This window comes from Chelonia mydas, chromosome 3 (genome assembly GCF_015237465.2).
Source record: "Chelonia mydas isolate rCheMyd1 chromosome 3, rCheMyd1.pri.v2, whole genome shotgun sequence".
Classification (NCBI taxonomy): domain Eukaryota; kingdom Metazoa; phylum Chordata; order Testudines; family Cheloniidae; genus Chelonia; species Chelonia mydas.
The window spans coordinates 115,662,328-115,675,905 of NC_057851.1; the positions used below are offsets into that span (position 1 = coordinate 115,662,328).

Here is a 13,578-nt window from a genome sequence, read left to right on the forward strand (position 1 = left end):
TCTTTTCTTGTCCTTCTGCTTCTGTCTGTATCTTTCTGTGGTGTCTTGTCTTATACTTAGGGTATGTCTACACAAAAAAGCTACAGTGGCACAATTGCAGCTACACCACTGTAGTGTCATAGAGTAGATACTTGTTACAGCGATGGAAGGGGATTTTCCATTGCCGCAGTAAATCAATTGCTCTGAAAGATGGTAGCTAGGTTGACAGAAGAATTCTTCCGTTGACCTAGAGGTATCTGTACTAGGGCTTAGGTCTGCTCGCCTATGTCTCTCAGGGGCTTGAATTTTCTGCACCCAAGCAACATAGCTAGGTCAACCTACATTTTAGGTGTAGATCAGGTCTTAGTCCCCGCCCCAAAGAGGGTAGTCTATCTTTTTTGTTCTTAATTTGTACAGCCTGTAGCACAATGGGGTCCTAGTCCATGACTGAGATACTGGGGGTATATCCGGACAGCTTGCGGCAGCGAGACACCCAACCTGGGTCAAAAGACTTAAGCTCACACTACCACGCTCAAAATAGCCGTGTAGACATTGTGGCTTGGGTTCTGAAGTCCACCTCCCTCCCTTAGCTTCAGAGCCAGAACTGCAGCCCTAACATCTACACAGCTATGTTTAATGTGCTTTCTGCAACCCCAAGTCTGTGGCCCTTGGCTAGGAGGCTTGCTGCTGAGGGCTATGGAGATGTACCTCTAAGCACTAAGGTCTTTTGTGTGTAACTGTAATACTATCAGCTTGCTGAGGCCCAGATGACACACAGATCACAAATGAATTACACATCAAAAGACAGTAATAGAGGAAACTTGATGTGATAGTAGATTCATTTCCTTGAGGTCCAGTTTTCTGAAATTACTGTTCCAAGACTGAATGGAAGATATTTTCATAGAAAAAGCAACCCCCCCCAACCCCCCCCCCCAACAACAGACAGACAGTCAAATGTTGTTTTGTTTGCATTTTAAAGAAATATTTGTCAGTGGGAATGGTTGATTACAAATGCATTCACTTTTGCATTAGTGGTATTTTTTTGGTAGGAAGGTAAATATGCCAGCAGCGTCAAGTGAATCTACCAGTGGAGATCCCTCCAGTACATTAATGGCTGAAGCAAAAAGAAGTTGAATGAGGATGCTGACCCCTCCTCCCCAAAAAGCGAGATTTTAAATGGCTAGAGAGATTGTACAAACTGCCTAAGAATGTTATTTTCCACTGAATGCATCGGATGAAGTGAGCTGTAGCTCATGAAAACTTATGCTCAAATAAATTGGTTAGTCTCTAAGGTGCCACAAGTACTCCTTTTCTTTTTGCGAATACAGACTAACAGGGCTGCTACTCTGAAACCTAAGAATGTTAATCACCCAAAGGACCTAGTCTTCCAGCAAATGGGCGAGGCGAGCTGAAGCAAGTCTGAATATTCAGGGCCAGATTCTGTCATCAAGTATGCCAGTGTAAATCCGGAGTCACTCCGAATTTACACCTATGTAAGTGAGCAAAATGCGGCTCACCGCCTTTCTGATTCCAGTAATCTATCCTCACAAAGAAACAAGGGCTAAACAGTGCAAACAACAGGGTGTGTGGGGGGTGCGGGGTAGCTGGGGGAAGAAATGTGGGTTGCGGACGAAGCGGGGGTGGGTGGACAGGGAGCGAGAAGGGGCAAGAGGGGGAAGCGAGCAGGAGGAGAGGAAGGAGAGAAGCGAGCGGGGAGGGGCCGGGACACAGCCTGGCCGCTGCCCTGGTGCTACATTAGCTCCGGCCCGCCCAGCGCAGCGGGTTTCTGCTGAGCAGCCGAACAGCCCCGGCAGCCGGAGGGGGCGGTGGCGGGACTTGTGACTGGGCGGCTCGGAGCGGCCGCGGCCCAGCAGCAGCAGCAGCAGCAGCAGAGCCGGGCCCGTCGCGGGGCAGGGGAGGCGCGCGGCGGGAACCCCGCGCCAGCAGCACCATGGCCACCAAGGTGAGGGGCTGCCGCGGGGCCCGGCCCGGGCCGGGTTAGTGCCCGGAGCCGCGGGGAGGGGAGCGGGGTCGGGCGCCCCCCCCGGCCCCCCCGTCGGGGGCGAGTCCCAGGAGACCCGCGGTTGGGGTGGGGGGAGGCTGGTGTTTCTCTGCGCCAGGGCCAGGCCCAGGGGCCAGCGAGGAAGGGGCTGGGGCAGCCCCCGGGGCGTTGTGGGGATGAACCCCCGACACCTCGGGGCTGGGCTCGGCGGCCGCCCCCCCGTGTAACCGCCAGGGCCGGGGGATCCCGGAGACCCCCCCCCCCTCGCCCCCGGGGCCCGTGTGATTGTGCCTCGCTTGGGCCCTAGACCCACCTTCGGGCCAGCGTCCCTGGGCCAGGCAGGAGGGAAAGGCATTTCCAGCGTCACAAAGTTTTACAGGGGAAAGTGTCCTCCCCCTCCCCCCCCCCCCCCGCTCTTTGTGGTGTTTCGCCTGACCCCACATGCTGCAAGATGGTCTCAGCCGCCCCCAACGTCAGGCCAGGGGCACAGTGCCCGGGTGTCTTGTAACCCGCAGATCAGAGGGGACCCCCTGAGTTACAAAATCCAGCGGCACCTCGTTTAAACAGCCCCCCTCCCCGCCGGATACACTCAACCGCAGCTTCCGAATCTGTGCTGCTAATAATAGCTGGAAGAATTAAAATGTGTGTCGCTATTTGTCATGTGGGCATGGGCATTTTACCCTGCCCGGACGGGGATGATAGATTGGTCAGTTTCACTTTTGCGTCTTGTTTCTCTTTGGTTCTCCCGAGTCCTGATATGGGCAATAGTGGCATGATTTAGTTGGGAACATTGTGCTTGGATTTAAAAACACTCCCCATAATGTTCATTGAAATTTCAAAGCAGTGGCATGGAGACATTTCTGTTCATGTTAGGTTTTGTAAAACAAAGAAATAAATGTTTGGGGGCTGAAGTACCTTAGGTTGTCCCTTTAATTTCACAGCTGTGCAAGCAAAAAACCTGGGCCTTGGCTTTTCAGAGTTGCTGAACGCCTTGCAGCTCTTGTTGACTTTAGTGGCAGTTGTGACTGGTCAGCGCCCTTGAAAAAGTCCTTACGGAACCAAACTCTAGACATTTCAATGTCATTCAACTTTGCGTTTTGTTCTGTGTTTTTCTATACAGTACTCGGCATTCAAGCAGGAAGGAAAATGACTGTGTTCTTAGGTCTGGCCTACACCTGAGATTTAAGTCTAGCTACATTACTTGGGGTGTTCAGATCCCGAGAGAGACATAGTTAAGGTGACCTAAGACTTGGTTTAGACAAGAAGCACTGCAGTGGTGCAGCTGCAGCACGTTAAGTGTAGACATAGCCTTAGTATTTGATACAATGACTTACATTACAAAAAGATCAGACACAAGATTCAGTTGCTCAATGGAACTCTGCCTTGTCTGTGGTTATGTATATTTGCCTGGAAGTATTGCTTGTTTTCTGTATATAGCATAGTAGGTTTATACACCTGATAATGGCCAAATATAAAAGGTGTCTTTTCCAGTCAGTTTGATTGCAGTGGGATAAATTCATTTATTCTCTTCTAGTGATGCGCGTGTGTGTGTTCCACTTTATAAAACAAGAGTACCACTAATAGATTGGAAAAGGCCACATGTATTCCACAGTTGCTCTTCAAAGAACTGATGCATATTTGTTTTATATAATCTTCTGAATAATGTTCTGTTTTTTGTAGATCATATTAAAAAACTGTTTTCCTGCTGCCATGTGATTTTTGTAGCATGTGAATTAGCAGTGTTAGGAGTTCTACGGTCTGATTTTGATTTGTAGTAGTGTATTTGGTTTCTAAAAAGTATGAGACTAAATTATTTTGCTTTCTTTCTGAACATTATTAGAAAACTAATGTAGTAATTGGACTTTGCATATCTGAAACCAGTCTAAGTAATCTACAGTATTTATTTGCTAACTTAGCTGAATATAAAAGATTATGCTGTTTTCATTAAAAGGTGTGTTGTCTGACTAGTAGTTTTTTATTTTCTTAACCTTTTAAAGGCCAAATGTACTTATTGTGACGTGTCACAATATTGGAAACAATGCTTTTGGGATACAACTGGTTCCATAAACTAGTTCTGCAGCTTAAAAAGTTCAATTTTGTTATTAGTAGACCCTGTCCATACAGAATAGTGATAGTATATGATTCTGGATGACTTAATATTTGACAAATTCTGTATCTTGTATATATCCAATTTAGTGCATTAACAGTATTGTATAAATAGATGCACATTACTCTTTAGATAAGAAGCCTAAATCCCAAGTCAGATAGGTGGTTTGAAAATTTTACCGTTATACCTAAAATTGGAGTGTATATGCATCAGAGGTTTAGAATGTTGATGTTGGATTTGGCTTGGATTTAATATTGTTAGTTTGAACTAATTTGCAATAAGTGTGTGTGTGTGTGTGTGTGCATGGACACACCAGAACACTTCTATTACTTGTGGTAGTTGGAAAACTGCATTACTTTTGGCATATATGTACTTCTGCAATTGCGGTAATCACTTCAAATGGTGCCTATTTCAATGTGGAATAGGACCTGCACTGTATTGAAAGGAGGATATGAAGGACTACTGTTGATTCTGTGCCTGGAAAGAAGAGTAATTTACTTGTATAAATGTGGAGACTTGAACACTCTGTTTTTCTTTAAATAGCTCCCCAGTTTATAACTTGTTCAGAAACTAAAGACAGATTATGCTATCCCTGATTTAACTAAAATTATATTGTGGGTAGAAGAGCAGCAATTATTTTTCATTCTTTATTTCTTAATTTTTGGGAAAACTGTTGCATATTACTTCCTGATTTTAACCTTCAGTATTTGCAAATTAAAGACTTGGTTTTTTTGTTTTGCTATACTGGTAAGTTAAGTTTCTATTAGAGTGGTGCCAAACTATTAAGTTTTTGTTGTATGGCATGCATATGAGATACAGCTATTTAGGGTTAAATTTGGTAAACTTGTTTAATTGTCAGCTGTGATCCTTGTAGAAGCAAAAAGAAAAGGAGTACTTGTGGCACCTTAGAGACGAACAAATGTAGAAGCAATTGACCTATTATATTTTTCTTTTTAATGGTTGTTGCAAGAAGACTGTTTGAATTTCAATACCCAGTGTTCAGAAAGTTAGCTAAATAATAATTTACCATATAAATGAAATAGGATTGTATTTATTATTTTTAATCCCAACCCTTCTGAAATAGCTGACTCCAATGAGAAACATGTCAAATGTTGGAAATGCACATGCAAAAATCTGCAGAACATAATCCTAGACTCGGGTTGTTGACCTTGGATATTTATTTCTCCTAGTTTAATAACATTTTAACCACTGTATACATAGATTCAAAGGCCAGAAGAGACCATTGTGATCAGCTAGTCTGACCACCTGCATAACACAGGCAACAGGACTTCCCTGAATTAATTCTTGTTTGAGTTAGAGCATATCTTTTAGAAAAACATCCAATATTGATTTAAAGATTTCCAGTGATGGAAAATCGACCACAACCCTTGAAGTTATTCTAATGGATAAGTACCCTCACTCTTAAAAAATTTGAGTCTGAACTGTCTAGCTTTAACTTCCAACCATTAGATCTTGTTATACCTTAGTCTGCTAGATCGAGGAGCCCTGTATTACCAAATTTCTTTTCCCCGGTGGGTACTTAAACTGTGATCAAATTATCCCTTGACATTGTCTTTGATGTGCGAAATATACTGTATGGAGCTCCTTGAGTCTTTCTCGATAAGGCTTGTTTTCCAATCCATTTATCATTTTTGTGGCTCTCCTCTGAGCCCCCTCAAGCAATTGCCAGCTTCCTACTGAAATAATAGGAAATACAGGAGGAGAGTAAAAAAAAATCCGCATTTTGTGGCTGTGACCTTTTAAGCATCCTTACAAACTGAGTAACCTATTTAAAGGGAGGAGCTATGGCCCAGTGTTGGGATGCAATACTGATAGAGGACTGGGGTATTCCTGACTCAGCTGTGGATTTTCTTTCTGACTTTGGGCAAGTCATATAGGCCAACATTTTCAGAATTGTTCACTGATTTTTGGGTTCCCCAGTTTTTGGATTCTTAACTTGAGATCAGTAGATCTTGATTTCCATTAAGTTCTGAGGGCCAGCACCTTTCATTGACTTAAATGGAACAGATGGTTACTTAGCACCTCTGAAAATCAGGCTCCCAGGTATATCAGAGCGGGTACTTAACGTCTGAGGCATCCAAAATTAGTGGACATTTTAGAAAATGTTTATAACTTCTCCGTTCCTCAGTTCTCCTATGTATAAATGGAGGGAGAACACTTCCCTAATTCACAGATGTGCAGGGAGGCTAAATTAATACTTGTAAAGCTTATTTCTATACAAGCGAAAAACACTAGGTTTGCTTCTGTGGTACCCTTTCAGAAAAGACACTTTAGATCAGAGGTGGGCAAACTACATCTCGTGGGCCACATCCAGGGAACTGGCCCCTGAGCTCCTGGCTCGGAAGGCTAGCCCCCGGCCCCTCTCCTGCTTTCCCCCGGCGCCTGCAGCCTCAGCTCACTGCGCCACTGGCGCAATGCTCTGGGTGGCCTGACCCGGTGCTCTGTGCTGCGCGGTGGCGTGGCTGGCTCCAGCTGGGCAGCGCGGCTGCCTGTCCTGATGCTCTGGGTGGCACAGCTGTAGCGCCGCCAGCCACCGGTACTCCAGACAGCGCGGTAAGGGGGCAGGAAGCAGGGGGGGTTGATAGAGGGCAGGGGAGTTTGGGGTGGTGTTCAGGGGGCGAGGGTGTGAGTAGGGTTCAGGGCGGTCAGAGGGCGGGGAACAGGGGGTTGAATGGGGGCAGGAGTCCCGGGGGGGCAGTCAGGAAGGAGAGGGGGGCATTGGATGGGACAGCAGGGGGCAGGCGGGGCAGGGATTCTGGGCAGGACAGGGAGAAGGGGTGGTTGGATGGGGCAGGGGTCCCAGGGGGACAGTCAGGAATGAGAGGAGGGGTTGGATGGGGAGGTGGCGGGTCTGGGGGCGGTCAGGGCACAGGGAGCGGGGCGGGCGGTGGATGGGGCAGGAGTCCCAGGGGGGTCGACAGGGGGGTTGGAAGAGGAAGGAGTCCCAGGGGGGCCGTCAGGGGGCGAGAAGCGGGGGGGTCGGATAGGGGGTGGGGGCCAAGCCACACCTGTCTGTTTCGGGAGGCACAGCCTCCCCTAACCGGTCCTCCATACAATTTCAGAAACCCAATATGGCCCTTAGGCCAAAAAGTTTGCCCGCCCCGGGTTAGATTCTTTCTGCATTGCCTACTTGATTTCTTGGAGGTAACTGACCCAACCGTTTTTCTCGTTATTTGCAATGTTGTAATTTCATTTTTATTATGTCATTTGTCACATTTAAGCTTCATTCAGTTGTGGGGTGCTGGAAACACCAAGGAGCTGTATGCTGACTTCTAAAGAATGTGATCTCAGGCTCAACATATTTTTAGAGACATATATTATTTAATAGATAATTCCTTTCCTTGGGAGGTCTAGTTTGGAATTTGCTAAGTCACTCTTCCAGCAGGAAAAATAAAGACTATAATAAGAGGATCCAGTTATGTCAAGTACACTGTGCTTTTGTGGTACTAATGTAAGATCTGGATTTTAACTTTTGAAATCAATCAGCCTGACTGATTCTGTTGGTCCCATTGGAGTCAATGGGTAAATGGCACTACTTGCATGAGCAAAGACACTTGTTTTGCAGGATCAGATCCTTAGTTGCCAGTTTGGGGCCCTATTCCTCAGGGAGATCTATACAGGTAGATCTTTACCCCAGCATGGAGTCCCATTTTAGTCAATGGGACTCTGTGGGCTAAGGATCCACGTGAGTGGATCTGTTTGCAGGATTGGGCCTTTTTTTCATATGTTGAGGTGTTTTAGGAAGAAACTTTTTAGGACACATAGTACATTTTGGTTCTTAGAAAAAAGTGTTAACTGGCATGTTTTTAATATTTGCAAACAAAATAAATGCACTTTTAAGGAGGACAGAGAGAGGGTCTCCAAAATTTAGAAGTAAAGCTTTATGCTCCCTATCTGCACCCTTATTTTTTTAAAATTCTAATGCCTTAATTTCCTTTCAGTTTTAGTCTTTTTCACTGCTACGTTTGCTGAAATGGGTAAGTTTTGAAGTGTTCTCAGCTGTATTCTTAGTGACAAACCAAAGCAGAACTAGTTCTCTTTGCTGTCTTGTGTGCAGAAGTGAACTCCCCTTTGGTTTTGCTGAGATTAATTCAAACCAAAACTGAGAGGCATCTCTAACAAATGAACTAAATTAAGTGTTCTAAAACTGTCTGCTCCTTTGTGCAGAAAAAATTAAACCTTTTAAAGACCATCTTAGCTATTGAAATTGATTTCTTATGGAGGAGTATTTAACAAAATATGAATTGTCTTAATAGCATTGTTAGTTGGAAGGGAGTTATACAAACCATTTCCTGCTTCTTTCAGCACTCTCCACCCTTTGGGAGTTCAGTGAAGCAACACGTAATACAAGAAATGAGATCGCTATGCTGTAAACTGTATTTACAAACAAAGGGCTTGCTCCTGTGCACCCTTATTCAACAAGTAGTCAATTGAAATCAGTGGGTTTACTAATGTGAGTAAGGATTTGCAGGATTAGGCCAAAAGAAAACAAATGCCAAGATGTTAACAGCAATAAAAATGTCAAGCAGGAAGAAGATTTATTGGGTAAGAATGCTTGGTAATGCAAATTTACCCTAAAAAACCACAATCCACCCATAGAATGAGAAAAACAAATGTGGACTTAAACAGGGCCATATAAAAATAAGTTAGTTTGGTGTCATGCCTCAAGTGCATGACCCACTGCTTTCTTAATTTATTTCTAGCTGTTTTTGTTTATAATCTTCATAAACTTCCTGCAGTCAACGGATACGTGGGTTCCCTCACATTTTGGCGATTGCCAACATGAGTTTGTTTTCGTTGTTGCTTTTGTTTTTTAATGGACCTGATCTTATTGTCATTGAAGTCATTAGCAAAACTCCAGTTGACGTACATGGAAGAAAAGATTGGGTCCTGTATGATGATTTGCTCAGATGCTGCTGCTGCCTATATGACTCAGTATTTCTAGGTTATTTTTACCATCTAGAGATTGAGTCATCAGAACATCATTTCTCCAGAGCATATCATTATTTAAAAAATCTCCTGTTTACAATAGCTAAAGGGGAGGAGAAGTCTTACCTATGTAGATTTCATCTTGTTTGAAAACTTGATTCTTAACATTATTAAATGTTTGTAACCAGATAAAATTCATTTCTAGTCTCTCCATATACTGATTTAATTTCTGGAAAAAATAAATAAAAGCCCTTTTAACTTGTGCCTTTGTTTTTGCTTTACCAATTACATGGCTTACCTCAAGACCATTGTGTTTTTTTAAGACGAATTGTAGTACATCTTATGAGTTGTTCAATAGATTTCTATCTGTGAATTTTCAGAGTAGTAGCCGTGTTAGTCTGTATCCGCAAAAAGAAAAGGAGTATTTGTGGCACCTTAAAGACTAACAAATTTATTTGAGCATAAGCTTTCGTGGCATGCATCCGATGAAGCGAGCTGCAGCTCACGAAAGCTTATGCTCAAATAAATTTGTTAGTCTCTAAGGTGCCACAAGTTCTCCTTTTCTATCTGTGAATTGTCTGCCAGTCTGTTAAAATATCTAATTTAATGGTCTTTTGAAAATCTTATTTAAAATTACAAGATATACATAGGTAGATTTCTTTTGTTTACGTGACTTTTATCTGACCAGAAACAATTTTGTTGTGACAGGAAGTTGTGTAATTGATCTTAATTACAAAGGGATGGAAGCCATCACCTCTGAAATTTGTCAAACTACTGTGAGAACTGTATTGTTAAATATGCTGGTTCCTTCGTGCCTTATTTTTATAAGCTATTCCAACTTTAGTCCTATTGGAATTGTCACCTCATGAACAGGTGACATAATAGGTTACAGTGTTGTAAAGCAATGGGACTAACTTGTTGCTTTGAACAGCTTTCCACAATATAAAATACCATGAAATTTAGAGAACTAGAACTGTTTAAGCAAATTATTTGACTAGTTGTGAATATTTAGTGTGTCACAGTTAAAAATAAAACCGCTCATTTTACAAGTATATTCCAAAACATAGATGGTAAGATTGCTTTGGACTATTGAGGCACTAAGCTTCATAATTTAAAAAAATTCTTTTCATTTTGTAAGTGGCAGAAATCTTGGCTCATGTTTTTCTATCTTCGGGTATTAAACCCTGCCAACATAAACAAAATAAAATGTGTATACAGTACCCCAACAAATAAAGCTAATGTGCTACTGGAGAAAAACAGATGTTTTTAACACACTAAATATATGCTTACTCTATATTAGAGCCTAAGTTAGACTTGCCCATATTCTTGCCTCACCAGCTCCAAAAGCAGTCTCCCTATGTTTGGGCTTTGTAAATAATAAATTTCCCCAGTGTAGGAAGCAGGCATTAACACCAGAGTCCTCTTCCACTTTGAAGTCCAGCCCAAAGTAATGGATTGTTATGGCTTGCCTATGATGGGGGGATCCATGATTTATAAGCACCAAGAATGAAACTCCCTATAGAAAGAGTTGAAGTTTCCATATAGTAATTGCACCCAAAAGCAGTGGTGGATTTAGAGTTAGTGGGGCCCTGTGCGCAGCTTCATTTTCGCCATGCCTCCCCCCCCCCCCCCCAATCAGCCAAGAAAAAGAACATTCTCACTTATCTCCCCCCCTGCTTTTCTCATTCTTTTTTTCTTCCTCCTCCTCCTCCTATATTATAAGTAATGGGAAGTAAATGAAAATAAAGTGAGGTACCTTGATTGGGGTAGGGGGTTGGGGTGCAGGAGGGGTTGTGGGGGGGGGCTCTGTGAGGAAGTTTGGGTGCGGGCTCTGGGCTGGGGAAGGGGGTTGGGGGCAGTGCTTACCTTGGGTGGCACGGCTCCCACAGCGACCGGCACACTCCACCCTCTGGCAGCGGATCCTAGGCGGCGGGGGGAGGGGCCCAGAGGATCTCCCTGCACTGCTGGCTGCAGGCACTGCCCCTGCAGTTCCCATTGGCCTCAGTTCCCAGCCAATGGGAGCTGCGGAGCCTGCGCTTGGGGCGGGCGTAGTGTGCGGAGGCACCCCCCAGAGCTGCAGGGACATGCCGGCCGCTTCTGGGAGCAAAGCGGAGCATAGGGAGGGAGGCAGAGTGGGCAGGGAGCGTGCAGAGATGTGCCAGCAGCCAGCTGCTTTCGGGAGTGGCGTGGGGCCACTGGCCACAGCATGCAGACAGCCTGCCTGCTTGAGCCCTGCTGCGCTGCTGGGCGGGTCTTGGGGAAAGGTTGTCAGATATTTGTTCTGTGTTTTGGGGCCTCCCTGTCATTGGGGGCCCCTGTGGTTGGTTTCATGGTAAATCTGCTCCTGATCCAAAGAGTCATTATTGTGTGAGTTGAAGAGCTTTCCTTTGTCTGGCAGGTTCATTGATTCGTAGGCCAGAAGGGACCATTGTGATCATCTAATCTGAGCTTCTGTATAACATAGGCCATGAAGCTTCCCCAAAACTGAAGCTCTGTGGTTCCTTTGTACTGCAGTGCAGCTGCTCAAAAGGAGGGAAGTGCTAGGGTCCACCTTTCCAGGCCTTGCAATCTCAGTGAGCAGCCTTGTACTAGGGGTTTCCCAGGTAGAAAAACTCAGTACTGGGGCAGAAAGGGGCAACCCTGTTGTTAAAGCAGTGAGACTTGAATGAGGCCCTCTAGGGAGAGTCAGAAGCAAGACAGCTGCTTCTGTGGGAAGGGCAGTGGTAAAAGGGGAGTTGGGACTAAAATGACTAAAGAGAGCACACACTGGCCTCTCTTTTGATTAAAATCTGTGACCAAAACATAGTATGTGCAGTTATAGAGCTCTTCTGCTTTGAAAAGTGACTATGTAAAAATGGCACCTCTTACTCAACAGATTTGTTACTTACAGGTATTCTGAGAAATTTCTGCTGCCTGGAGCAGGGGTGGGCAAACTATGGCCTGTGAGCCATTTTAAGCTGGGCTGTGAGCTTCCACTGGGGAGCAGGGTTTGGAGCTTGCCCCACTCTGGCACTCCAGCCGGGGCGCAGGGTCGGGGGCCACACTGCGTGGCTCGGCCCTGCTCTGGCACTCCAGCCAGGGCGCAGGGTCGGGGACCGCTCCATGCGGCTCCCGGAAGCTGCGGCATGGCCCTGCTCTGGCTCCTACGCACTCCAATGGCCCCCTCCAGCACTCCAATGGGAGCTGCAGGGGCGGTACCTGCAGGGACAGTATCTGCAGATGGGGCAGCGTGCAGCGCTGCCTAGTCGTGCCTCAGTGTAGGAGCTGGAGAAGGGACATGCCACTTCTTCTGGGAGCTGCTTGAGGTAAGTGCTGCTTGGAGCTTGCACCCCTGAGCCTCTCCCCATGCCCCAACCCACTGCCCCAGCCCTCATCCCCCTCCAACCCCCTCGGTCCCATCCCAGAGCACCCTCCTACATCCCAAACTCCTCATCCCCAGCCCCACCTCAGAGCCTGCACCCCCAACCCGAGCCCTTACCCCCTCCCACATACCAACCCCAATTTTGTGAGCGTTCATGGCCCACCATACAATTTCTATTCCCAGATGTGGCCCTCAGGCCAAAAAGTTTGCCCACCCATGATTTAGACCATCCTTACAGTTTAAAATCTCCAATGATGGAGATTCCACAACCTCTGTAAGCAATTTATTCCAGTGCTTAACTAGCCTGACAGGAAGTTTTTCCTAATGTCCAACCTAAACTTCCCTTGCTGCAATTTAAAACCATTGCTTCTTGTTCTATCCTCAGGTTAAGGAGAACAATTTTTCTCTCTTCTCTCTGTAACAACCTTTTATGTACTTGGAAAAGATTATCATGTCCCCTCTCAGTCTCCAGTCTAAACAAACCCAATTTTTTCAATATTCCCTCAGAGGTCATGTTTTCTAAACCTTTAATCATTTTTGTTGCTCTTCTATGGACTTCCTCCAATTTGTCCAGATCTTCCCTGAAATGTGGCGCCCAGAACTATTCCAGTTGAGGCCTAATCAATGTGGAGTAGAGCAGAAGAATTGCTTCTCGTGTCTTGCTTACAACACTCCTGCTAATACATCCCAGAATGTCTGCTTTTTTTGCACCAGTGTTACACTGTTCACTCATATTTAGCTTGTGATCCACTATGACCCCCAGATCCCTTTCTGCAGTACGCCTTCCTAGGCAGCCATTTCCCATTGTTCCTTCATAAGTGGAGTACTTTGCATTTGTCCTTATTGAATTTTGTCCTGTTTACTTCAGACCATTTCTCCAGTTTGTCCAGATCATTTTGAATTTTAATCTAATCCTCCAAAGCACTTGCAATCTCTCCCAGCTTCGTATCATCCGCAAACTTTATAAGTGTACTCTCTATGCCATTATCTGGTTATACAATAACAACTAACAGCTTTTGGTGTAGAATTTGAGTCTTGCTTGCGTAAGAACCAGAGATCTTCATAATAGTCACTAAAAAAAAAAAAAAAAATAGTGTACCTGTGCAAGAATTAAGCAGCGAGCCACATTATTCTTAGCTATATGTGTGTGGCTCAGGCGTGCTGAGGATTGATGCCAGT

The 13,578-nt window shown here is 45.0% G+C and overlaps 1 protein-coding gene across 2 annotated transcripts in view; it reads left to right on the forward strand.

Annotated features, from left to right (window-relative positions):
- Positions 1 to 1,563: 1,563 nt before the first annotated feature.
- Positions 1,564 to 13,578, forward strand: part of SNX9 (sorting nexin 9) — a 94,235-nt gene continuing 82,220 nt past the window's right edge. Inside the window, exon 1 of one of the 2 annotated variants that reach the window (XM_037895053.2) lies at positions 1,564 to 1,942. In XM_037895053.2, the coding sequence (XP_037750981.1) occupies positions 1,931 to 1,942 (12 nt within the window). In that variant the 5' untranslated portion in view covers positions 1,564 to 1,930. The remainder of the gene's footprint in view (positions 1,943 to 13,578) is intronic. The other variant, XM_043544257.1, reaches the window with a different exon arrangement.